Source organism: Cervus elaphus, chromosome 20, assembly GCF_910594005.1.
Source record: "Cervus elaphus chromosome 20, mCerEla1.1, whole genome shotgun sequence".
Lineage (NCBI taxonomy): Eukaryota > Metazoa > Chordata > Mammalia > Artiodactyla > Cervidae > Cervus > Cervus elaphus.
This window is the reverse complement of record NC_057834.1, coordinates 81,203,393-81,228,426: the sequence shown is the minus strand read 5'-3', so window position 1 is coordinate 81,228,426 and position 25,034 is coordinate 81,203,393. Positions and strand designations below refer to the sequence as shown.

The following is a 25,034-nucleotide window of genomic DNA, read 5'->3' as shown; positions in this document are numbered from 1 at the left end:
CCTTTGTCTGTTGCTTCATTTGCTATTATTTTATCCCATTCTGAAGACTGTCTTTTCACCTTGCTTATAGTTTCCTTTGTTGTGCAAAAGCTTTTAAGTTTAATTAGGTCCCATTTGTTTATTTTTGCTTTTATTTCCAATATTCTGGGAGGTGGGTCATAGAGGATCCTGCTGTGATTTATGTAGGAGACTGTTTTGCCTATGTTCTCCTCTAGAAGTTTTATAGTTTCTGGTCTTACATTTAGATCTTTATTCCACTTTGAGTTTATTTTTGTGTATGGTGTTAGAAAGTGTTCTAGTTTCATTCTTTTACAAGTGGTTGACCAGTTATCCCAGCACCACTTGTTAAAGAGGTTGTCTTTTTTCCATTGTATATCCTTGCCTCCTTTGTCGAAGATAAGGTGTCCGTAGGTACGTGGATTTATCTCTGGGCTTTCTATTTTGTTCCATTGATCTATATGTCTGTCTTTGTGCCAGTACCATACTGTCTTGATGACTGTGGCTTTGTAGTAGAGCCTGAAGTCAGGCAGGTTGATTCCTCCAGTTCCATTCTTCTTTCTCAAGATTGCTTTGGCTATTCGAGGTCTTTTGTATTTCCATACAAATTGTGAAATTATTTGTCCTAGTTCTGTGAAAAATACCATTGGTAGCTTGATAGGGATTGCATTGAATCTATAGATTGCTTTGGGTTGTATACTCCTTTTCACGACATTGATTCTTCCAATCCATGAACACAGTATATTTCTCCATCTGTTTGTGTCCTCTTTGATTTCTTTCATCAGTGTTTTATAGTTTTCTATATATAGGTCTGTCATTTCTTTAGGTAGATAAGTATTTTATTCTTTTTGTTGCCATGGTGGATGGTATTGTTTCCTTAATTTCTCTTTCTGTTTTCTCATTGTTAGTGTATAAGAATGCAAGGGATTTCTGTGTTAATTTTATACCCTGCAACATTACTGTATTCATTGATTAGCTCTAGCAATTTTCTGGTAGAGTCTTTAGCATTTTCTATGTAGAGGATCATGTCGTCTGCAAACAGTGAGAGTTTTACTTCTTTTTCTATCTGGATTCATTTCTTTTTCTGCTCTGATTGCTGTGGCCAACACTTCCAAAACTAAGTTGAATAGTAGTGTTGAGAACATATAGCTTTCTATATGCAGAGGTGAAGGCAGTGAACTTTTAGCGCACCGTGGGAAGGGATTTGGACAGGTACAACTACATTCTTTCCAGTCTCCTTGGTGACTCTAAGCAAGTCAGTCAAGTGAGCATTGAGGACAGTCGGTTCTTGACATCTGATTCAGTAAGAATGAAGTCACAGCCCTGGTTGCCTGAACAAGGTATATGTAATTACCAATATATAATCCATCAACTCTTGATCATCTTTCTCCTTATTTATTCACATGACATCATGTTTCATTACCCCTCTCATGTTCAGAAACAGATGTCCCCAAATGGAAGTGTCTATGCCAATAATATACCTAATGTGCTACTACTAACATGTGTGTGCAGGCTAAGTTGCTTCAGTCATGTCTGACTCTTTGCAACCCCATGGACTGTAGCCCACCAGGCTCTTCTGTCCATGGGATTCTACAGGCAAGAATACTGGAGTGGATTTCCATTTCCTTCTCCAGGGGATCTTCCAACCCAGGGATCAAATCCAAGTCTCCTACATCTCCTGCATTAGCAGACAGGTTCTTGAGCCACTAGCACCATGTGGGAAGGTTATTAGAAATTTGAATACATATGGATATTTATTCTGCCTTTCCATATTTCAAAGGGTTCAAACTGATTTTTAAAATCCAGTGTGAATAACAGTATTAGTGATTGAGAGTCAGACACAACTGAGGGACTAAATAACAGCTTTTCAAATCATGCTCCTAAATGTGGAACACATACATGGCGAGTTCTTGACCTATCAGTTCCCTGACTGTTCTGGAGACGAAGCCTCTGGGGTGGTCCCAAGAAGGGCCTAGCAGAATGATGCATTCAGTTACAGCACACTTCAAATAAAAAGGTCAATTTTTCTTCATGAAAATTGGATTTTAAAAGCGCCCCACAAAATTTTGACCATCTGAAATGCCATGTTTCACTCCCCAACACCTAATGATCCTTATAATGCTAATAAAAGATTAGAAAGCTTGTTTGAAAACACAGTTACTCAAAGACAAAACTTTCAACATTCTAGAAATCCTGTTTCTCGGGATCTAAAATTGAAGCCCTTTTTCTCTACTCTGAAGAAATTACCATTCCATTGATCTTCTCCCCATTAGGTACTGTATTTTATTGATTCTCTACAAGTTCTAGGAAAATGTCACTCCTCGCGGTTCTAGATGAACCTACCTTAATTGTTTCATACGTATCAGTGATTAGTGCAATGAAAAGACTTAAAATCATGTATATAAAAAGGCTGATGAATGAGTAGAGGTAAATTCTGCTAAACAGCCAGACCAGGTAACTTTTTTGCTGCATTTTTGCAAATGTGGCAAACATATCATCTCCATTTATCAGCGAGAAAAGGCACTCAGAGACCATGTTCAGAGAACGGAACTGCAAAAAAAAAAAAAAAAAAATTCATTTTATTTCATGTTCCCTCCCACTGGAGACTTTGATCATGACTCCGTAATAAAAATAGAGGAACTAGATATCCCAAGTTACCCTTTCAAACAAATACCCTTGGGTAACCACAGGCATTTTTTTTTTTTTAAACAAGAGAAAATCAAACAAAATTTTAGTAACGTGTACACAATGGAGACAACCAGGAAAAGTCATTCCTATAGACATTTGTTTTGTGATCTACATAGTATGTACATGCCTACTGTTTTTCTTGGAACAAGGAGCGCCTTCTTGATGTTCCTCTTCATAGGAGGAGCCTGAACTGAAGAAAAAAAACACTGAAGGTGACAGACCAGCTCCTCTGAGTCAAGCCTTCCCCTCTCCTTTACTTTTCTGTAGAAAGAGATCCTTGAAATGCTTCTCCAGAGAATTCAGGTCTCGAACAGGAATGCTCATGCTTCTGTTCTAAAGTTCATTCCATTTAAGATGATGGTATTATAGTCAAGACTATAACTCTAGTAAACAAAATTTTCAAATATTTCTACAAGTTTCTCCTTATACTACTTTTAAAAATAAAGTCACATTTCAATAAAAATTACCTAAATAGCCCATCAATATATATTGATGAATCAAATTGTCAAACCTGGCTTCACTGGAAGGACTTAACTATCTGACACAGTTCACAAAAGGAGCTGAGGTAACCAACTGAATCAACTATCCTCTCACGTCGGTCTTACCTTGTGTGTGTGCTCAGTCACTTCAGTTGTGTCCAATTCTCTACGACCCCATGGACTGTAGCCCGCCAGGCTCCTCTGTCCATGGGATTCTCCAGGCAAGAATACTGGAGTGGGTTGCCCTGCCCTCCTCCAGGGGATCTTCCCGACTCAGAGATTGAACCCACATCTTTTACATGTCTTGCACTGGTAGGCGGGTTCTTTACCACGAGTGCCACCTGGTCTTACCTCACCAGTTTAAAAACATGGCAACAGACACAATACCTTCAACATTTTAAGGCTGAGTCACAAAGTAAAAGCAGCTTATTTTAAAATAACAAGACACTGGTACTATCCTGAGAACTTAATAGCAACAGAGAAAGCGGTTTATCAGTACCTTATCATGATAAGGCCCCAGCACAATCCATCCACAGAAGCAATAGCCTAAATAAATCATGGCTGCACAGCAGCAGAACCTGATGACATTGGGCAGTGCCGCCTGGAGGGTGAGAATGAGGAGCTGGGAAGGTAAAAGAGGTCATTAGAATCCCTTTGTCCTTCAAACAAAGCAGTGCAGTAACTTTGAAAGAGAAATACCAACAGCTTGGAGATCTGTGGAGTTCCTTACATTGTATTTCTGAAAAAAACCAAAGTAGCGGATAACTCCAAGCCACACAAGCATGGTAGAGGTCCCAAGAAGTATGCTACAGACATCGTAACTTGTTAGACTCTAAAACACAGTGGAAAAAAATTATCAGTTATATAGCAGAAATTCATTGGGGCAAAAATTATTTATTGAGTAGCAAAGAGTTGGGCACCATTCTAGGTGCTAAGGACAAAGTAGTGAACACAAAATTCCCTGTCCTCATGAGGTTTACATTCTAGTGTATGTAGAGAGAGATGATAGAAATTAATTAGCGAAACCCTTCATACATGAGAGGATGGTAAGTGGTGAGGAGAAAATTCAGGGGAGGGGACAGAGGATGGCTGTGCACTGCATTTCAAAAGGGTGATCAGGGAAGGTCTTACTGAAAAGGTGGCATTTGAGCAAAATGAAGGGAGTGAGGGAGCAAACCAAGCAAGAATCTAGGGGAAGAGCTTTCCAGGCAGAGGGACCAGTATCTGCAGAGGCCCAAAAGCAGGAGGGCATCTGGCAAGATAGTGGGTCTGGCTAGAGAACAATAAGGAAGAGTAAGAAGTCACCAAGGTGAGGGAGCAGGTAGTCATTTCAGTTCAGTTCAGTCGCTCAGCTGTATCCGACTCTTTGTGACTCCATGAACCACAGCATGCCAGGCCTCCCTGTCCATCACCAACTCCCGGAGTTTGCGCAAACTCATGTCCATTGAGACGATGATTGTTTTAGGTATGTTAAATTTGTGAAGCTGAGTAGACATTCATTTCTCATGATGTACTCTGCATGCAGGTACTTTAGAGTTTCACAAGTATAATTTAACAACTTTGCCTTTTACTCTGAATAGATGGGGGAGACTGAGAGCTCTAAACAGGAGTGCTGTAATCCAATGTTGGCTCTACGGTTGACAGCAGACTGTGGAAGAGAGAGATGGCTACTGCAATAATGCAGATGAGAGCTGATGGTGCTTTGGGCCAGGCTGGGAATGGTGGAGGTGATGAGGTGATTTCTGAAGGTAGACAAATAGGATTTTCTCTTGGATGAGATATGGAGGAGAGGGAATTAGTGAAAAAGAGGAGTCAAGGGTGAATCTATGGTTTTTTCCTTGAACAACTGAAAAGAGCTACCATTAACTGAAATTTGAAAGGCCACAGAGAAGTGAGTTTTGACTATGGAGGTGGAGTGGTTTTGTTGTTCAGTCACTCAGTCATGTCCAACTCTTTGCCAGCCCATGGATTGCAGCACGCCAGGCTTCCCTGTCCATCAACAACTCCCAGAGTTTGCGCAAACTCATGTCCATTGAGACAATGATTGTTTTAGGTATGTTAAATTTGTGAAGCTGAGTAGACATTCAAGTGAAGATGTGGAAGAAACAGTTTGAGACTGGAGGTCAGGGAATAATTCCAAACTGGATAAACAGATTTGAAAATCATTGGAAAATAGGTACTATTTAAGGCAATAGGACAGGATAAGATCACAAAACAATGGCAGAAAAACGATGTGTCTAAGCATGGTGCCTTGAAGCTCTTTTACTTAAATAGCTTGGTGAAGTGAGAGGGAACAGCAAAGGGAAGTGAAGACCAGCCATGATTCAGGAGATAAATTAGGTAAGTGACAGCCAGTGAAGAAACTCATCAACAAAGAAAGTGCTTGCAATGTTAAAAAGCTAATGAGTCAAAATAAGGGTAAATCACTGAATGTTAGACACAGCAACAGTTACAGGTCATTGGAAAACACACCTTCCATGTGGCCTGATTAGAACAGTTACAAGAGAGAACGGGATGAACAGAGTCAGAAACAGTACTAAATAATCTTTTGAGGTCTTTTGCTATGTAAAGGAGAGCAGAGAATGGGGAAGTAGCTGGAGAGAGAATAGGTTGAGATTTTGTCTTTTTAGAAAGGAAAAGAAAAAAAAAAAAACAAGAAAACATGCTCATAGAAATGCCATGGTAGAGAACAGGAAATTAAGGATGCATAAGAAACAGAGTAAGACTAGCTGGAGCCATGCTCTGGAACAAGCGAGTAAGGACAGCATCTGATAGGCATGTGGAGGAGTTGGCCCTGGATAGTAACCTAAATATTATATCCACAGTAAGAGAAAACACAAGGTGTATGGGCATTGATGCTGATGGGTACATAAATGAAGTGGGAATTTGTAGAATTTCAATTCTGTTTATTATTTTGTGAAACAGAAAGTGGGGTCATCAGCTGAAAGAAAGGATGGGAAAGAGGTATTAGAAGTTTCAAGTGAGAAAAAAATATGAAATGATCAGCTAGAAAGCAGGGGGAATGCATGGTCTAGAAAAATGTAGAAAGACTGCTGGACACCATTAAGGGCTCACTGAAGTTAATGGTAGGTGAAGATTAGTAAAAATGAAGATTTGCTGCAAATCTCCCCCTACTTCTCTTTATTTGTTCCCTAAAGTTAAATATCTATTTCAATGATATATGTTACCCTGACAGATAGTGAAAGCTGCTCCATAGCTTCTAAACTCACTCTCTCTGTTTGAGGTACATGTGCGGGCTGTCTCCCCCAGCTCCCTTGCAGTCAGATCTGACTAAATTTTCTCCAGCAGGACTGGACAGAATGAAGGCTGCCATTCTGGGCCAAGGCATAAGACTGTAAGAGACCTACTACCTACCACACCAAGTTTTCCCTTCCACGGGCTGCACCTGTTCATGAGACAATCCAGCATCAATCATGCAGTCTGGGTGAGCCTTCAATGGTCATTGGAGAAAAAGATGGGAGAAACTTAGATTCCTGAATGACTGTGTGGAGCTGAGTAACGTGCCAGGCTGGAAAACCCACCCTGACAACTACATGAGGGAGAAATAAGCTCTTCTCATATCTGAGCTATTGCATTTGAGATCTCTGCCTAGGAATCTGAACCAAAACAGGCTCCCCATGTGATTCATACTCATCCTTAATTGCAGTCGAGGATAGAAAAACATAAATCTGAACAAGATTGGTTTGAACAGTATTAGTTTTTTTTTTTTTTTTTTTTTGCTTTGGGGGAGGGTTGATATACAATCTGGATTAGTCCTAACTTAAAACAGAAAACCTTGTAGTACATCAATGGTAACAGTAAGAAAATGGGAATATTCTCAATTTGAATGTACAGAGGAACAACTGCAAGGACTTGGACAATAGTACTTTGGCCTCACTCCCCAGCTCCTGCCCACAGTCCAACCCTTTCTATTGAAGATTCTGGCATTCCTTGTAAGAACAACAACAAAAATCTTTTTCCTTAGTTATCTTGGTGTGTGTATGACTTTCAGTGTGTGCAAGAATTCATAGGCCCCAACCCCAGAGTTCACATTCAGTAGGTCTAACGTGGGGTATTTTATCAGATACCCAAATGACCCTGATTCAGAGGACTGTAAATCACACTTTGAAAACAGCCTAAAATATTTCCTGATTAGATTCTTACAAATTACTGTTATTTCAGGTTTACTCAAAACAATGTTTGAAAAAAATCTTGTACTCTGTGAATCCTTACATTTTGGAAAAATAAATGACAGTTAAGGCAAATCTGATACTAACAATGACATAAATAGGAAAAAATTTTACCTTAGCTTGAATTTCCATTTTCAGAATTGATCCAATGATGGTCAATATGTCACTAATAATAATCATAATGTACCATCCATTGATGAATTCCATTCGATCAGAAACAGAAACTTCTTTCTTATAATGGAGGAGGAAAAAATTGACAAATTCCTTTAGGGAAAAGAGGGAAAGCATGGTGAATTTCTGTCAATCAAAATGACCAGTGCATTCCTAGAAAGCAGTGACTCCTACCTGCTGAAGCTGAAGTCCTCTCAACACAGATCGAACACACAGGATTAACGAAGCCAAACATGTCAGAATAATGAAGACATCAAAGATCATCATGTAATGAGTGTTCTTCTGAACTGGAGGAAAGAAGGTTACCTGCTTATGTAATGGAACCATCAATGTTGTGACATTCACTTCTACTCTTTTCCCCCCATTTTTAGCCTCATTTATTTTAACAGCTGCATTGTGTTGTTTCAGTACAGATGTACAATACTTTATTTGTAAGGATGTTCAGGCTGTAATCTGGTTTTCACTACTACAATCCATTCTCCAGGTCCTCTTTGTGCACAGGTTCAAGAGATTCTTTAGGCGGATGAATATCCAAAGATGGAATTGTTGGGTTAAAGCATATGCATCTTTCTAAAAATAGATCTAAGAAACTGCTCTCTAAAAATATCATGCCAGTTTACATACCTACACACCATCACCACATCTTCTTCATCATTGGACATCAGTATTCATTAATTTTTACCAATAAAAGGAGCTAATGATGTGAAATGCCATTTTTATCATGTACCAAATGGCTGTTGAATGTATTCAAGTACCATATCCTCCCCCTTCCAATTTTTTTGTGTGTTTTAATGCCTAAGAGAAATACGTCTCATTACTTAGAATTAGAATTTAATTAGAATTTAATTAGATTTAGAATTTAATTAATTAATTAAATTAGAATTTCTGCTGGCTTGTCTTGCTTATTATTTTTCCATATTTCTTCAGGATCAAAGTGTCAAATTCCAATAAAAATCTTACTGTTAATTTTTTGGGGGAATCATGCTGAATTTATAGATTAATCTAGGGAGAATTGACATGTTCACGTTAAATCACTTGATGAAAAACATAATGTGTCGAGTCTTTTTTTTTCCATCCTTCAGAAACATTTTCAAGTTTTATATGGATCTTCTTCACACTCATGCTCAGAATAATTTTAAAAATTCAAGTATTCTTTCCACAAAGATAACACACAGAAAAAGCTCTGATACAAATTCTTCTGTTAGTATTTAAAGAAGGTTAAAAACCACGTATCAAAGATCTTTAACTATCACCTGTCATCTTTTGTTCTTAATACAGTTAGGGTTCCTGCATATCCTATTTAAATATACTTATCTAGGCATAAAATACTCATTAAGCATCAGGTGCATTTTCACATGCTGAGAATACAATGGAGAACAAGAGAGACAGAGTTCCTGACCTTGTGGAACTTCTACTCCAGTGAGATAAGAGAAAAAAGTAAAGAAGTAAATGAACAAACCACTTCCTGATAGGAGTAAGGGATAGGAAGAAAGTAAATCCAAACAGCTATTAAGTGTATTTCCTACCTGGCATAGTTTCAAGCATTTTTGAAGATTTAACTCATCTGCACCTCACAGTAACCCCACGAAGTAGGTATGATTATCCCCACTCTGCAGGTGAGATAACTGAAGCCCAGAGGGGTCACAGAACTTGCCTAAGATTCCATGGCCAGTAAGTGCAGAGTCAGTGTTAAAACCTTTGCAGTTTGTCTCCAGCATCTGTCACTCTGTTAGTAGTTCTTGGCATCTCTTTGGAACGTCTTAGAAATGAACACCCTCCTGCCTTACCCGAGCCCTAGTAAATCAAAAACTGCTTTCCTAAGCTCTCCAGGTAATACTAAAATTTGAGCACCACTGCTGAGGGAGCTTTGGGAGAGGGAATGGGGAGAAGAAAGGTTCGTTTGTACAACACAGTGAAGGAAGGCCTCACCAGAGGCAGTGGCTCTTAGCTGAGACTTGAATGACAAGGCAGAGCCACCCACACAGAGGTTCTGGCAATCAGTCCTCCCAGCAGAAACACAGCTACGTGAAGAGCAGAGGGTGGCCGTCACATGCTCTCTTACAGAGCTTGTCTTACTTAACAAGTTGGGCTGCTCTCTGCTGATGGAAAGAACTCAAGACTATTCTGTAATGAAGCAACCCATAATTTTGTCAAGAGGCATCTAAATGTTCTATGAAGGATTAAATCTACTTCAGGAAAACTTAAAATCCAAGAACCAAACATTTGAGAGAAAGCTTATGTGCCAGGCACCTTCATATGCTCTCATTTTTCCTATTCCCAAGTGTGTGAAGTATTAAGATGTTTACAGATGACAAAACAGGCTTGTGTTTCAAATAAACAATTTTGTGATTGACATTTTATAATTGAAGTTTGTGAGTTCAGATCTTCATATATTTGAAGTTACCTATTAGTGAAAAGAATACTAAAATGAAGACATTCTATTTCATTTATTCATGCTATCTTATTACTACTTCTGAACTTTGTGAATCCATTAGTAGGGAACCCTAAAGTAATTATTATCCAAGTATGGTCTGAATAAGGACTCTCTGCACATTCCTGGGTCTCACCACCAGACCTACTGACTGTCTTGTGTGAAGCTGGGAAAACTGCATCTTAGCAAGTACTTGGAATGGTGCTTTTGCTCACTAGAATCCAAGACCCTCAGACCTAATCATTAAAGTCAAGCAGAACACACTATCACACACGACTACAAGGAACTAAGAGCAATTCTTTCCAGTTGGTTTGATCCAGTTCAGCTCCAAAATTCTCAGGGATACTCAGTTTATACTTGAGTTTGTGTCCATATTTCTAGGACTGTACTCTGTCCTTATTTCATCTACTTTTTGACGTGGATAGAAGGTAATTATCATGTGTGGGATATTTCAGGGCCACATCCTACCTGACTTCCCCCTGAATATATGACCACAGACACCAAAATTCATTTCTGAGCCTTAGTTTCTTCATCTGTAAAAAAGGGATACTACCTATCTCAAAGATATTTTAAAACACGGAAGTAAGGAAAGTGTAGGTCAAAGTACTTATGCAATAAACACTCAATAAATATTGGTTTGAGTAGATGTGATTATTTTTGTTGTTGGGGTAATTATAAGCACTTTTTTTGGTAAGGACTAGCCAGTGAAGTCTCATGGAAAAGGCAAGAAAAACCATTTACATTACTAATAACTTATGAATTACTTGGAACATTAGATAACTAAAATGAATTAGGGACTTGGACATGATCCAATTCTTTCATTTGATGTTCCACATATCCTTGGGACCAGTAATTTAATAACCATTTAATATTATTTATTAACCATTTTGAAAACTAGTAAAATTCATTACTTACTTGATCCAGATACATGCCAGTCTTTACATTCTCTGATGGAAATGTCATTATCTAAACTTATCTTAATTCTTCCACTGTGGGCTTTGTTGTCAAAAGTTATCTGTGAAGAACAGGAAGAGTCAAAAACATATCTACTACTTTTATTTTTTTTTAATCTTTTTTTTTTTTTTGATCTACTACTTTTAAAGCCAAGGTGCCGCTACGCATTCATTAGGAAGCAATTCTCCCAAAGTTACAGGAAACCCAGACCCTCAACTCTCACCTGATGCTAACTCCATTCAACCTCAGGAAGTCCCCTTTATTTCTCTGTGAGCTGAGAAAGTTGAGTTAGATCTTCCATAAAGAATGTTTAGTCTCTAAAAATCCTAAGTTTCTAGGGTAGTATTCAAGCCCTGAACCACTTGTAAAACAAGAGAACTTCCCCCTCCTCTCATTCTAAGCACCTCTAGATGTCCTCCTGAGCAAGTACAAGCACGTTTTTCCCCTTCTTTCAGCAGAGCCTTGGCTAGGGATAGATTTTTAATGTTGTTCTTACTAACACAGATGTTCATTATTTCTGTCTTGAAACATTTCAGGTGGAGCTTTTTCACTTTTCCTCCCAAGATTCGTTTTCTTTGTCACTCTGGAACTGTTGTACAATATTACAAAGGATGTGGTCACAGGGAACCAACAGTGGTTGGTTTTGGGACTGTGGTACTGTTTTGGGATACCGGGCACCAACAGGACAAAGCCATGCTAGAACACCTTTCATAGCTCTTCCACCGTCTTCCCCTTCAGGCTCCCCCCACCTTCTCCTTGCAGACACTTGGAAGGCAAACTAAGGAAATTAGTCTGCTTTGGGGGTTTTGTTTTCATTTTTGGTGCCTCTTCTCTCAAGTCCTAAAGTAAAAGGAAAGTTCAAGTCTGCAATTTGTTGTGTTAGTTATTCAGTTGTGTCTGACTCTTTGTGATCCTATCGACTGTAGCCTGTCAGGCTCCTCTGTCCACAGAATTCTCCAGGCAAGAATTCTGGCGTGGGTTCCTTCTCCATGGGGTCTTCCAGACCCAGGGATCAAACTTGGGTCTCCTGCATTGCAGGTGGATTCTTTTAGATGAGTTTAATTGAAAATCTTCATGTGGGGTAATCAGATATCACTTCAGACACAAGATTACAAATAAACTTAGCAAGTCTAGTTACTTTGTTTCCCCTCATGTTAGTCTATAAATTTCTTCCCATGACAAGCAACCAAGGATATTGATAATGTATGCCCATCTTTATCATTGCTGAGACCCAGCCTCACAAAAGGAAGATGCTCAGTACTATCTGAATGAGTCAGAAATCTTTGCCAAGAATAAACCATTCTTTGCCCACACAAAGAGCCTCAGGGTCTTACAAACAGTAGGTGCTCATTAAATATCCAATAAACTCTGACTTAATGTCAATCACATCTAAGCAAGGTTTAGAAGAAACTGAATTCTTTAAATGAAAAAGAAAAAATACTGTGTAACTAATAACAGACTAGATAATATAGGAAAAAAGATTAGTGATTTGAAGTCACAGCAATAAAAATATTCAAAGTCAAGCACAGAGAAAATAATAGAAAATTAAATAAAAGGAAGAGGACAACTTCAAGTGCCCAAATATACATATTATTGGAAACTGAAAAGTAGGGGGAAAGAGATAGAAAAATATTTGAAGAAATAACACTGAGTAAACGTCAAACATAATAAAAACTATAAACCCACAGATCCAAGATATTCAATGAACCCCAAATATAAGAGACATGAAGAAAACTACATAAAGGTATATCAGAATCAAACCATTGAAATCAGAGATGAAGAGAAAAATTTTAAAAGCATCCAGAGGGTGCAGAAATACATCCCATACAGAAGAACAAAGATGAAGAAGACAGCAGATTTCTCATCAGAAACAATATAAACAAAAGAGCAAAATCTTTAAAGTTCCAGGGTAAAAACAGCCAGGCTAGAAGTCTACACCTCGTGAAACTACCTTTAAAAATCAAAGGTGAAATACTTTTTCAGACATACAGAAGCTGAAAGAACTTATTACCAGCAGATCTGCATTATAAGAAATATTAAAGGAAGCCCTTTATGCAGAAAGAAAACCATGCCAGGTGGTTTTTATGTTGTACATGTACTGGCACACCATCACTTGAAAGTAAGCTGTAAAAAAAAAAAAAAGTAAGTAAGCTGTAATAAGTTAAATAGGTGTACTATAAACTATAAAATAACACAAAAAAGAGTTATAGCTAATAAGCTAACATATGAGATAGACTGGAATCCTAAAAAAACACTCAGTTAATCCAAAAGAAGGCAGAAAAAGAAAGAAACCATATTAATAATTTCATGCAATTTAAATGATATAAGCACCTTAATTAAAAGATAGAGATTGCTAGGTTGGATTAAAAAAGCAAGACTCAACTATATGTTGTGTAACAAGAAACCTACTTTAAATATAAGATACAAATAATTTAAAAGGATGAAAAAAGATATGCCATGCTAACACTAGTTATAAGAAAGTTGGAATGGTTATATTAACATCAAAGTAAATTTTAGAGCAAAGAATATGATAAGGGTTAAAAAGTGCCATTTCACAATGATAAAAAAAGTCAGTTCAAGTGAACACAAAAAACCCTAGATGTCTATACACTTAATAAAGAGCTTCAAAATACAAGTTGCAAGAATTCATCAAACTCCTATGAATGAATGCTAATGCACTACTTTTATATTATGAACCCAACTGGGCACACACAAGATAACCTTAGTAAATAGCTGTTGAATCAAACATCTACCACACACCAGATAATTTGGTAGGTCCTTCATATGTGCTATGTTTTATCTTGACAACAATTTTGTCAGGTAGGTGGGCATTAATTTGGTTTTCCAAATGAGAAAACTGAGGCTCACACCAATTAAATAATTTGCCTAAAATTACATAGCTACTAACTGGTAAGCTAACATTAAACTCTACATTTGTTTGACTCCAAAGCCTTGTATTTTACATCAGGGATATACTACCACAGTTCATGCTTATTTATGGCAGAAGTCACGCTAATGGCTTTTATTATCAAATTACCTGATAGGATATAGTTTCCACCACAGTTCTATGAGATGTACTGCTAAATACACAATGAACAGACATAGCTGGGGATAATTCTCCAAGAATGGCAAAAATATAACATCTGCATGTGACTAAAGGCCAGGATGCTTTCACATTGTAATGTGTCATGGGAAAAGATCTACATTTCACTAGTCTTTTGCTTGCATATTCAACAAATATCAGAGTCACCTACTATATTTTCTGAGAGATGAAAAGATAAAACAGCTCCTGCCTTCAGGGAACTTTCATTCCAGTGGAGCTGATGATAGACATCTAGAAAAACTTAAAGGAGAAGGTAGTAAGACATACAATACAAAACAAAAACAAAATCTAGGGCTTCAGAGCACAGAATGTATTTCTAACAGGGAACTTTCATTCTAGTGGAGCTGGTGATAGACATCTAGAAAAACTTAAAGGAGAAGGTAGTAAGACATACAATAAAAAACAAAAACAAAATCTAGGGCTTCAGAGCACAGAATGTATTTCTAACTGAGGAATCACAAAGAGGTCCATGAAGAAGGTCTCAGTTGACCAAAGCCTTAAAAGATTATAAGGCTTTTTAAAAGTATCATTTCTCTATAAGAGAGAGGCAGACAGTGAGAGAGAAGACTGTGGATAACAGCTCAATTTTTTAAAAAATCATGTAATTTTGAAAACTCACAACTTGCTGGTTACTGTTAAGATCAAAATGTGTAGCCTAAATATAGTCTTACAGAATTAGTGCTTTTTCTTATTAAACAATATGCATAATTATATTATACTACATCCTAAAATATTTTTAATCTCAATTTCTGAAAATTTTATTTCTAACAGCCAATTAGTTGAGTATCATGGACATAACTTTTGATACAAACTACTACTGTGGTACTAAGAAATCTGGACCATATGAAGGCAAGCCGTTATCAAATGCTGTCCTGCATGTGCCCCTCAGCATTGCGTTACTGACTCTGATCCTTGTGAGGTGATGAACCAGCATGAGAGGCATCTTGTGCTCCATAGAGAGCATCAAAGCTCCATCTGCAACTGGAATACAGAGAAGAGGAAACTAACCAGAACTTTCAGAGGCAGCATGCAGGAGGCACTGTGAGCAATAACTTCCATAGGCTGCAAATATCCACAGTGAGGAAACTCAGCAGCAAGAACCCTTGGCAATGACCTTAAGCAGACTGCCACCGACTACTGAGAGCTAACCATACAAACCTACAAACCTCTGTTCTTTTTGTATTTGCCAGGTGCTGTTCCTCATCCTGAAGACTCAGCAGTGAACAAGACAAGGTCCCTGCCCTCAGAGAACTTACATTGAGGTATAGAAGACCAATGATTAACAACTAAACAAGTGGGTACAAGAGTCCCTCCCCTTTATCCAAGATCCCCAGCGGATGCCTGAAATCACAGATAATACCAAACTTCATATATAATATTTTTTCCTATACATACACACCTTTGATCAAGTTTATAAATTAGGCACAGGAGAGTAAAAACAATAATAATAATAATTTTTTAAAAAAGGGTTTCCCTGGTGGTACAGTGGTAAAGAATCCACCTGAAATGCAGGAGACACAGGTTCAATCCCTGGGTTGGGAAGATCCCCCGGAGGAGGAAATGGCAACCCACTCTAGTATTTTTGCCTGGGAAATCCATGGACAGAGGAGTCTACAGTCCATGGGGTCACAATAGAGTCAGACATGACTTAGCGAATAAACAACAATAATAAAATAGGAAAATTATAACATATACTACTATAATAAAAGTTACATGAATGTGGTCTAAGTATCTTGTACAAATTAAATGCCTTTTTCCATCTTAACTACACACTTATCACACTGTGGCCATAATTTTTGCAGTTTGAGCTGCAACAGTAAAACTAGCATGGATTTCTTTTTCCTTCTTCACAATGTCACGTATAGATTTCTTCTTCTTGTAGCTTAAGCAATCTCAACAAACAATTGGTTTTCTGTCTTCATTAAGTTAAGAGCTTTCAGTTTTTCACCTAAAGAAATACTTTGGCATATTGGAATCACCAGCTTTGGGGCCATTCTTAAGTAAAATAAAGATTATTTGAACACAAGTACTGTGATATGTAGATAACTGAGAGGGTTACTGAGTGATTAATGGATGGTATACACTGGACCAAAGGATGATTCATACTGAGGAGGGTCAGAAAGTTTTCATTATGCTACTCAGAATGACAAGCAGTTTAAAATACATGAGTGGTTTATTTCTGGAATTTTCCCACTAAATGTTTTCAGACAGAGGTTGAACATGATAACTAAAACCTCGGAAAGTGAAAATGCAGTTAAGAAAGGCCTAACAGAGCTAGCTGAACCAATGTCTCCTCTGTGCATATCCAATTAGGACAAGAACACCCTATACAGTTGATCAACCCTCAACACAAGCAGATGGAACACATAACTAGATAAAACCATTTTTCTCCAGACAGGAATCAAATTAGCCCAGCCCACACTCACAGTCAGAGTAAAGTCGTAACAGTCCGGGAGCTCATGATGACGAATGGTCTGCAGGTTAATGGCCTTCAGTTTGAACTGCAGCTCCACTGTTAAGAGTCTGGAAAACAGGAGATTTTAGTGCGGTGAAAACGCACACACGGACAGGAGTTCCCTCCCACCCGCCTCCCTCACCTGTGAAAGTCCAGTGTTAAGTTGAGTTTATTTTCTTCTGGTGTTCCAATGTGAAAAGGTTCATTTGGTTCCACAAATAAACATTCTGCCATAGAAAGGAACAAAACATAATATAGCACCTGAAATAAACACAGAAAACTGCATCTTGAAAGGATCATCTAATGAAAACTGAATATTCAGATTCTGGCATTTTTGTGAATTAAGATTTTTAAATCTAAACATCCATACCACATGGTTACAATGACTTTTATTTGTTTGTAAGATGTGACTATAACATTTCTTGAGTGGATGGAGGTAGAGGAAGATCTGAACTCTATTTCACTAATCTGGTATAGAAGGCCATCTTCCTTTCTGTCTTTTTCAGCCTAAATTTTGAGGCCCCTCTCTTTTTGATTCCTATGCATACATTTGAAGTACCTAGAGTGTCTAAGATAAAATTTTCTATGTTTAAAGTATGTATTTTTAAAAAATACTATGCGTTGACAATTTTCCCTCAATAAACACTTTTAAAAAAAGGAAGACAGCATCTTAGAAGGTTTTTACTAATCAGTACTATAATCCTTTATTATAGTTACTATTAATTATTAATTATTTATTAATTATTATTTATTTATTATAATTTATTATTAACTATTAAATATTTATTATTCTCAAAGAAAAAAATCCCAGTGGCTATTGCTGAAAGTACTTACTTTTTAACTCAATGACCTAAGCTAATGTTTTAGGTACAAACTGTAAATAGAACTTTGCTAATAGGAATAAGCTATGCTATTCTAAATTCTGGTTCTCACTGGTGGTGGTTTAGCTGCTAAGTTGTGTCTGACTCTTTGCAACTCCATGGACTGTAGCCCGCCAGGCTCCTCTGTTCATGGGATTTCCCAGGCAAGAATACTGGAGTGGATTGCTATTTCCTTCTCCAGGGGATCTTCCTGACCTAGGAACTGAACCCAGGTCTCCTGAACTGCAGGCATATCTCTAACTGACTGAGCTACGAGGGAATCTCATTACTCCTCAACTTACCCCCAAAGATACTGAACAGTGAAGTACTATTGAGGGGACAAAGTTTTATATATTATATACTCAAGAATTTGCAAACATTTGTTTTATAAGGGCAATATCTATCTTTTAAACTGGCTTATCCAGAAGAGAGGTTGTGGAATAAAATGGCCAAGAGCACAGCCTGGGTCAAATTTCAGCACTATCTCTCAGTAGGTCCACCTGAGCAGATTATTAAACCTTCTGAGCCACACTTCAGTCTTCTGTAAAATGAGGATAATAATAAGCTTGTCTTGTTGATTTTTTGTTTGTTGGTTTGTTTAAGAATCATGAGCTATAGTGAAGTACCTGGCATAACTGATATTGTTCTTACTATGACCTAATAGCACAGGCCAAATCAATATTTTCAGAGATGAAATTACTGACTTTAAATCAAGGAGTTAAAAATGGAAGTTCTAGCTTATAGAAGAATATCACCAGTTTCAATTTCTGGGTCAATGTCAAAGGTATCATTTCCAGGATAGATGTTTCCTTGCTTGTAGAAGTGCCAGCAGGCTGCCAGGGCCGACTGCTCCGTTCCCTTGTTCTCGAATGCATGATTCCCAACTGAGACGTTGCATAGCTGCAAGTACTTCAACCAAAAAGAGAAACAGAAAATGAGAGCATCCAGCCAGTCAGAAGTGAAGCCATGATTCCCCTCCCTCCCTGCCTTTGAAACGGTAGGTTCCCACCTCCTGTCCAGGTGGAGACTGGAAAGTAATTGACATGCTACCGTGCACTGGGATGGCAGAGGGCAAAGAGCACTTGTGAATTAGAGTTTGGGGTTCAAGTCTCATTTCTGTGATTGTGAGCAAGTCACAAACTTTATCAGCCTCTGCTTTCTTACCTGCAAAATTAAAGGCTGAATTTAACCTTAAATAACATTTCAAGTTCTTTCCTCCTTTAAAGAACTATGTTTAGGAAGTGACTTTTACATTTAATGTGAGTACAAACTTTATCTTTGAACTATTTTCTCTAGTCAAGAGTTCTGCTTTACTATATTACAGGAAGTGGGATAAAACTGTTCCAGACTAACCAGCAAAACTTTGTCTAAAGATAATTTTTTGTTAATCTTTATCTTTGCAAGAATACAGCTTAGTCAGTTTTAAGCAATATTCCCCTACTGAAAGTCCTCCCATAATTTCCTGTGTCTCAGGATAAACTTAAAAGCTCTTTTCCAGGGCCTGGAAAGCCGTACCTCTGCCTCTTCCCTCACTCCTTTGCACACTTGCCTTAAACATACTAAATGTTTTCCAGCCTCCAGGGCTTTCGCTGTTGCCACTCCTTCAGCCTGAAATATTCTTCCTCAGACCTCAAGTCCCCAGAGAAGCCTTTTCTGATCATCTTGAGACCACTGTTCATGTTTTATGCCACCTAATTTTTTTTTCACAGCAGTCATCACTGTTGGAAATCAAATTATCTTGCTAAATTTGTTTAAAATCCATCTCTTCCATTAGAATCTAAGTTCCACAGGGCAAGGAATTTATTAAGCCCACTGCACTAACCTCAGCACTTAGAACCATATTGTAAGCAGATAGGCTCGGCAGGGGGCGGGTCCTTGGAGAAAGAGAATACGGGTGACTGTTTTAAGAGAAGCCATTTTTGGCCTCAGCCTTTTTGGATCAAATGCTGGTCCTTAAGGACCTCAGTAATTAATAATATTAAGGGGACAAACGAACATAGAAACAAATGACTGTTATCAGACAAGAGAAGTAACAACAGCATAGATAACACATCCACTGTAAAGATTCCCAGTTCTGTTTCAGTGGTAAAGATTAGCCCGTAACACAACCTTTTCTGACCCTCATGACTTCAATCAACTAAAACTTGGACTTGTCGACTGCCCAAGCCCCTTCATAAATATGCAGGTGTCCTTAACTTAAAAGTTTCCCAATTTTACTGTCCCAGGAGACACTGCTTTGAGAAAGATCCCTGGTGTTCTCCTTATTTGCTGCAACTAATAAATCCTTCCTTCTGATTTCTGGCTTTTTGCTCAACATCCACTAAGAGGCAAACCCAGCTTTCAGGCAAGAGTACACAGAGGACATGCTCAAATATTTGTCAAGTTAATGGTGAGGTGAAAAACTACTATAATATGATAAAGGATCTTCACCCACTAGAGCTCATCTACATACAGGAAGATGGTAAACTGCTAGGATAGGATTTGTTATGGCACCAACATTTCTGCTAGCACTGGGACTGGGAAAACGCGCCAGAAATCTATAGTAATGTAATTAAGCTGCATAAATCATTAAATAGTATTATGTCCTGCATCTAGAGGAAATAGTGTAATGCTAGACATATTTAGTTCTGAGATATTTCCCATACAAGGAAATAAGTGCCTTAAGTCTTTCTAAAGCTACTCAGAGTCCAATTGGTAGTTTTATATTGGGACATGGGGGAGTAAGAGGAATACAATATATTAAATGAAAAAAGAAGTAAAAGATATTGAATGTGGTAAGGTACCACGGAGACCAACGCCTGAAATGTGAGACATGTAACAGGCAGTAAAGCCAGAAAGGCATGCAGGGGTCACACTTGTTTGGGCCCCTGTAGCCCTTCTGAGGGCCCCTCCCTATGGAGCAGTCCAGACAGGAATTACTTAAAGATCTGAACCTCCTATCATAGAAACTTGTGTCTTAAACCTTATAAGGTCTTGAAACACAAAAGATCCAAGCTGTAGGCCTTCGGGTACATGCTATTTTTATAAGCGATTCTACAGCCAGACTTCCTTGCTATCTTAATAAGGCTCCTTATAGAGTTTGACAGCTTCCCAGGCGCTAGCAGTAAAGAACCTGCCTGCCAATGTAAGAGGCTCAGGTTTGATCCCTAGGCTGGGAAGATCCCCTGGAGGAGGAAATGGAAACCCACTCCAGGATTCTTGCCTGGAGAATCCTATGGACAGAGGAGCCTGGTGGGCTACTATCCATAGGGTCACAAAGAGTTGGAGAAGTGACTTAGCACGTGAGGTCTGAGCACCTGCAGAGCTGGATGGTGTGGACAAAGAGTGTTGCCTGCCATTCCCATAAACAACAAGTGTTGCCAGCCATCAAGCCTTCAGCCACTGTAGTGGTGCTGAGGGTATGCCCTGAGGGGAATTCAGGATGGAGAAAAACAGAATACTTGTCCTGGATGGTTAAGATGTATATCAAAGGAATAACTGCCATTAGGCCAGATTCATATCCCAGAAAATTATTAGCTTGAGATATCTGTTTTTTTGTGATTAGCAGTAATCTTTTGATGTTCCACTACATGGTTTTTATTTTGTTTTCTGCAAAAACCCTCTTTGGAATAGTCTCTCAGAGCTACCTGAGAGGCTGCCTTCCTGGACTACAGTCCTCGGTGAGGTCCTTGAATAAAACATAAATCTCAACTTTTAGGCTATGCTTTTTTTTTCCAGTCAACAACGGTCAGGGGCAAGTAGCAGAACTGTGGCCAGCTAAAGGGCCAATCTGGAGCCTGAGTCAGAAGACTCTGGGAGTGGCAGGTGGTGTAGGACCGTCACTGAAAGGCAGGTGACCGGCAGCGCTGACTAAGGGGGCACCGAAGCGGCTGTGACTTCTGTCGGGCTCTGATGAGCCTGGCACCTGCCCCCACTTGCCTCTGCAGCTCCACCTTGAAAGAACTAGTTTTTCACACAGATTCATGGGTCCTAGGGCATCCTTTGGGAGACTATATAAAAACACATAAAAATCCTTACCTGAGAAATGTGGCACCCAAAGTAAAGCAGATTAAACAGCTTGTTCCTTGATTACAGATGCATTTTTTTGTGGTCTCCCTGTGATTATCTGATCTGAACACATGAATCTTTTGAGCTCATTCATTCATTCACAAACATCTGAGTGCCTGGTATGTACCTCCATTTTCATGGAATAAATATATTAATATATGGCACTGAACACTATTATGAAATGAGGAGTACCCCGTAGTCAGATCTGTGATTTCAGGTGAATCATTTAGAATAAACTGCCAAGAACTGGTAGAACAGGTGGGAGGGAAAGAGGGTAACCAACTAGAAGTAGGGATTTATAGACTGTGTTTGAGCTGAAAAAGTAAGTGGTCCCAAGATCCTGAGACCTTTAAATCTAAGCAACTGATCAGAAAGAGAAGCAGCTCTGAGAAGTAGGTGGGAAGAGAATATGCACCTGCTTTGAACAGAATGATTCTGAGGAGCTTGTGAGCTCTCTTCACACAACAGTGTGAGCACAACACTTCACACAACAGTGTGAGCAACTGTTTTGGAAACATCTGTCTTGGCGATGGGTGACGATGGGGGAAATTCTGTAGGAAAAGGACAGACCTTTGAGGACTGCCCTAAGTCAAGAGGCAGCTGAAAGAAGGAACCCAGTAAAGTCGACCCAAACGTGATTGGTAAAAGCCAGGATACAGTATTAAAATAACTTGGTCTTTGACACTCCAATACATAAATAGACATACTAAACAAGAGTGATGCTGTGACAACCAGTGTTAAATCAGGATAAGCCCTAGAGATTATTCAGTTAGATGACATTTTAGGGCTCCACTCTTCAGGAAAACTAGTCATGGATATAACTCTAAGCTTAGGCTGAGAAGCTACTGTCTTACCTGTCAGTTCTTGGTGACTATCACCTCAACTATCAGGGTATTTCCTTACAGCAGACAAAGATGTTTCTTTCATATCAGTCCATGTTTTCCCTATTCACTTCTCTGGAATCATGTAGAATAACTGACCTTATTAACCACAAAAACTTTATTCACTAATATTATGGTTAAGATACTTTTTTACCTTGTTTAAAACGCATGATAGTGCTTGATAGATGGTAGGGAGTCACTTGCCCAAGGTAAACTCTACCCCAAAATAGTATTTACCTATTTACTAGCACAAGGAATCTACCTACATGCAATTCTGTAAAGAAAAAAGAAATCTGATAAACAGAACTGCCTGAATGCCAAATACTATATCTTTACTACTGCTTTTAACCTTAATAATAGAGGTAAAAATGTTTTAGGAAGAATTTATCGAACTGTTTATCTCTTGCCTCTACCCACTCCTCCGGTCAAAAACAAATTACTAATTTGCTTCAGAGTAATTTAGATAAACTTAGTAATCTTAAAACAAGAGTCTCAAAACTTAGTATCTCCAGAATTTTACTACTATTTGACCTTACAAACTGTAGGATGTAATTCTATTTAACAATGCATGTAGTTTACTTCTATTATTATAGATTTCTGGACAATTTTTGTAATCTGAATGTCATCAGAAAGCCTTAGTGTCACAAATATGTATTTTATCCTACAGTTTGTCTCTGGGAAAATGAAAAGCCCTAATTACACTATGAATATGAAAATTACACACATGAACAGTATGAAAAGGCAAAAAGATACAACACTGAAAGATGAACTCCCCAGGTCGGTAGATGCCCAATATGCTACTGGAGATCAGTGGAGAAATAACTCCAGAAAGAATGAAGGAATGGAGCCAAAGCAAAAACAACACACAGTTGTGAATGGGACTGGTGATGGAAGCAGGGTTTGATGCTGTAAAGAGCAATATTGCATAGGAACCTGGAATGTTAGGTCCATGAATCAAGGCAAATTAGAAGTGGTCAAACAGGAGATGACAAGAGTGAACATCGACATCCTGGGAATCAGTGAACTAAGATGGACTGGAATGGGTGAATTTAACTCAGATGACCATTATATCTACTACTGTGGGCAGGAATCCCTTAGAAGAAATGGAGTAGCCATCATGGTCAACAAAAGAGTCTGAAATGCAGTACTTGGATGCAGTCTCAAAAACGACAGAATGATCTCTGTTCGTTTCCAAGGCAAACCATTCAATATCAGGGTAATCCAAGTCTATGCCCCGACCAGTAATGCTGAAGAAGCTGAAGTTGAATGGTTCTATGAAGACCTACAAGACCTTACAGAACTAACACCCAAAAAAGATGTCCTTTTCATTATAGGGGACTGGAATGCAAAAGTAGGAAGTCAAGAAACACCTGGAGTAACAGGCAAGTTTGGCCTTGGAGTACAGAATGAAGCAGGGCAAAGGCTAATAGAGTTCTGCCAAGAGAACACACTGGTCATAGCAAACACCCTCTTCCAACAACACAAGAGAAGACTCTACACATGGACATCACCAGATGGTCAACACTGAAATCAGATTGATTATAGTCTTTGCAGTCACAGAGGGAGAAGCTCTATACAGTCAGCAAAAACAAAACCGGGAGCCGACTGTGGCTCGGATCATGAACTTCTTATTGCCAAATACAGACTGAAATTGAAGAAAGTAGGGAAAACCACTAGACCATTCAGGTATGACCTAAATCAAATCCCTTATGACTATACAGTGGAAGTGAGAAATAGATTTAAGGGACTAGATCTGATAGACAAAGTGCCTGATGGACTATGGATGGAGGTTCCTGACATTGTACAGGAGGCAGTGATCAAGACCATCCCCAAGAAAAAAAAATGCAAAAAAGCAAAACGACTGTCTGAGGAGGCCTTACAAATAGCTGTGAAAAGAAGGGAAGTGAAAAGCAAAGGAGAAAAGGAAAGATATACCCATTTGAATGCAGAGTTCCAAAGAACAGCAAGGAGAGATAAGAAAGCCTTCCTCAGCAATCACTGCAAAGAAATAGAGGAAAACAACAGAATGGGAAAGACTAGAGATCTCCTCAAGAAAATTAGAGATACCAAGGGAACATTTTATGCAAAGATGGGCTCAATAAAGGACAGAAATGGGATGGACCTAACAGAAGCAGAAGATATTAAGAAGAGGTGGCAAGAATACACACAAGAACTGTATAAAAAAGATCTTCAAGACCCAGATAATCACGATGGTGTGATCACTCACCTAGAGCCAGACATCCTGGAATGTGAAGTCAAGTGGGCCTGAGGAAGCATCACTACAAGCAAAACTAGTGGAGGTGATGGAATTCCAGTTGAGCTATTTCAAATCCTGAAAGATGACGTTGTGAAAGTGCTGCACTCAACAAGCCAACAAAGTTGGAAAACTCAGCAGTGGCCATAGGACTGGAAAAGGTCAGTTTTCATTCCAATCCCAAAGAAAGGCAATGCCAAAGAATGCTCAAACTACCTCACAATTGCACTCATCTCATACGCTAGTAAAGTAATGCTCAAAATTCTCCAAGCCAGGCTTCAGCAATACGTGAACTGTGAACTTCCAGATGTTCAAGCTGGTTTTAGAAAAGGCAGAGGAACCAGAGATCAAATTGCCAACATCCACTGGATCATCGAAAAAGCAAGAAAGTTCCAGAAAAACATCTATTTCTGTTTTATTGACTATGCCAAAGCCTTTGACGGTGTAGATCACAATAAACTGGAAAATTCTGAAAGAGGTGGGAATACCAGACCACCTGACCTGCCTCTTGAGAAACCTGTCAA

General features: G+C 38.6%; 1 protein-coding gene across 6 annotated transcripts in view; it reads right to left on the bottom strand.

Moving 5' to 3' along the window:
- Nucleotides 1-25,034, bottom strand: part of MCOLN3 (mucolipin TRP cation channel 3) — a 42,075-nt gene that overhangs the window by 4,576 nt on the left and 12,465 nt on the right. For 4 of the 6 annotated variants that reach the window (XM_043878370.1, XM_043878371.1, XM_043878373.1 and 1 more), the window contains exons 4-12: nt 18,084-18,237; nt 16,611-16,695; nt 16,440-16,536; nt 10,872-10,971; nt 7,700-7,812; nt 7,469-7,618; nt 3,895-3,996; nt 3,664-3,786; nt 2,341-2,547 (exon numbers count right to left, since the gene is read on the bottom strand). In XM_043878370.1, coding sequence (XP_043734305.1) covers nt 2,341-2,547; nt 3,664-3,786; nt 3,895-3,996; nt 7,469-7,618; nt 7,700-7,812; nt 10,872-10,971; nt 16,440-16,536; nt 16,611-16,695; nt 18,084-18,237 — 1,131 coding nt within the window. Of the gene's footprint in view, nt 1-2,340; nt 2,548-3,663; nt 3,787-3,894; nt 3,997-7,468; nt 7,619-7,699; nt 7,813-10,871; nt 10,972-16,439; nt 16,537-16,610; nt 16,730-18,083; nt 18,238-25,034 lie in introns of all 6 variants that reach the window. The other 2 variants (XM_043878375.1, XM_043878376.1) reach the window with 2 other exon arrangements.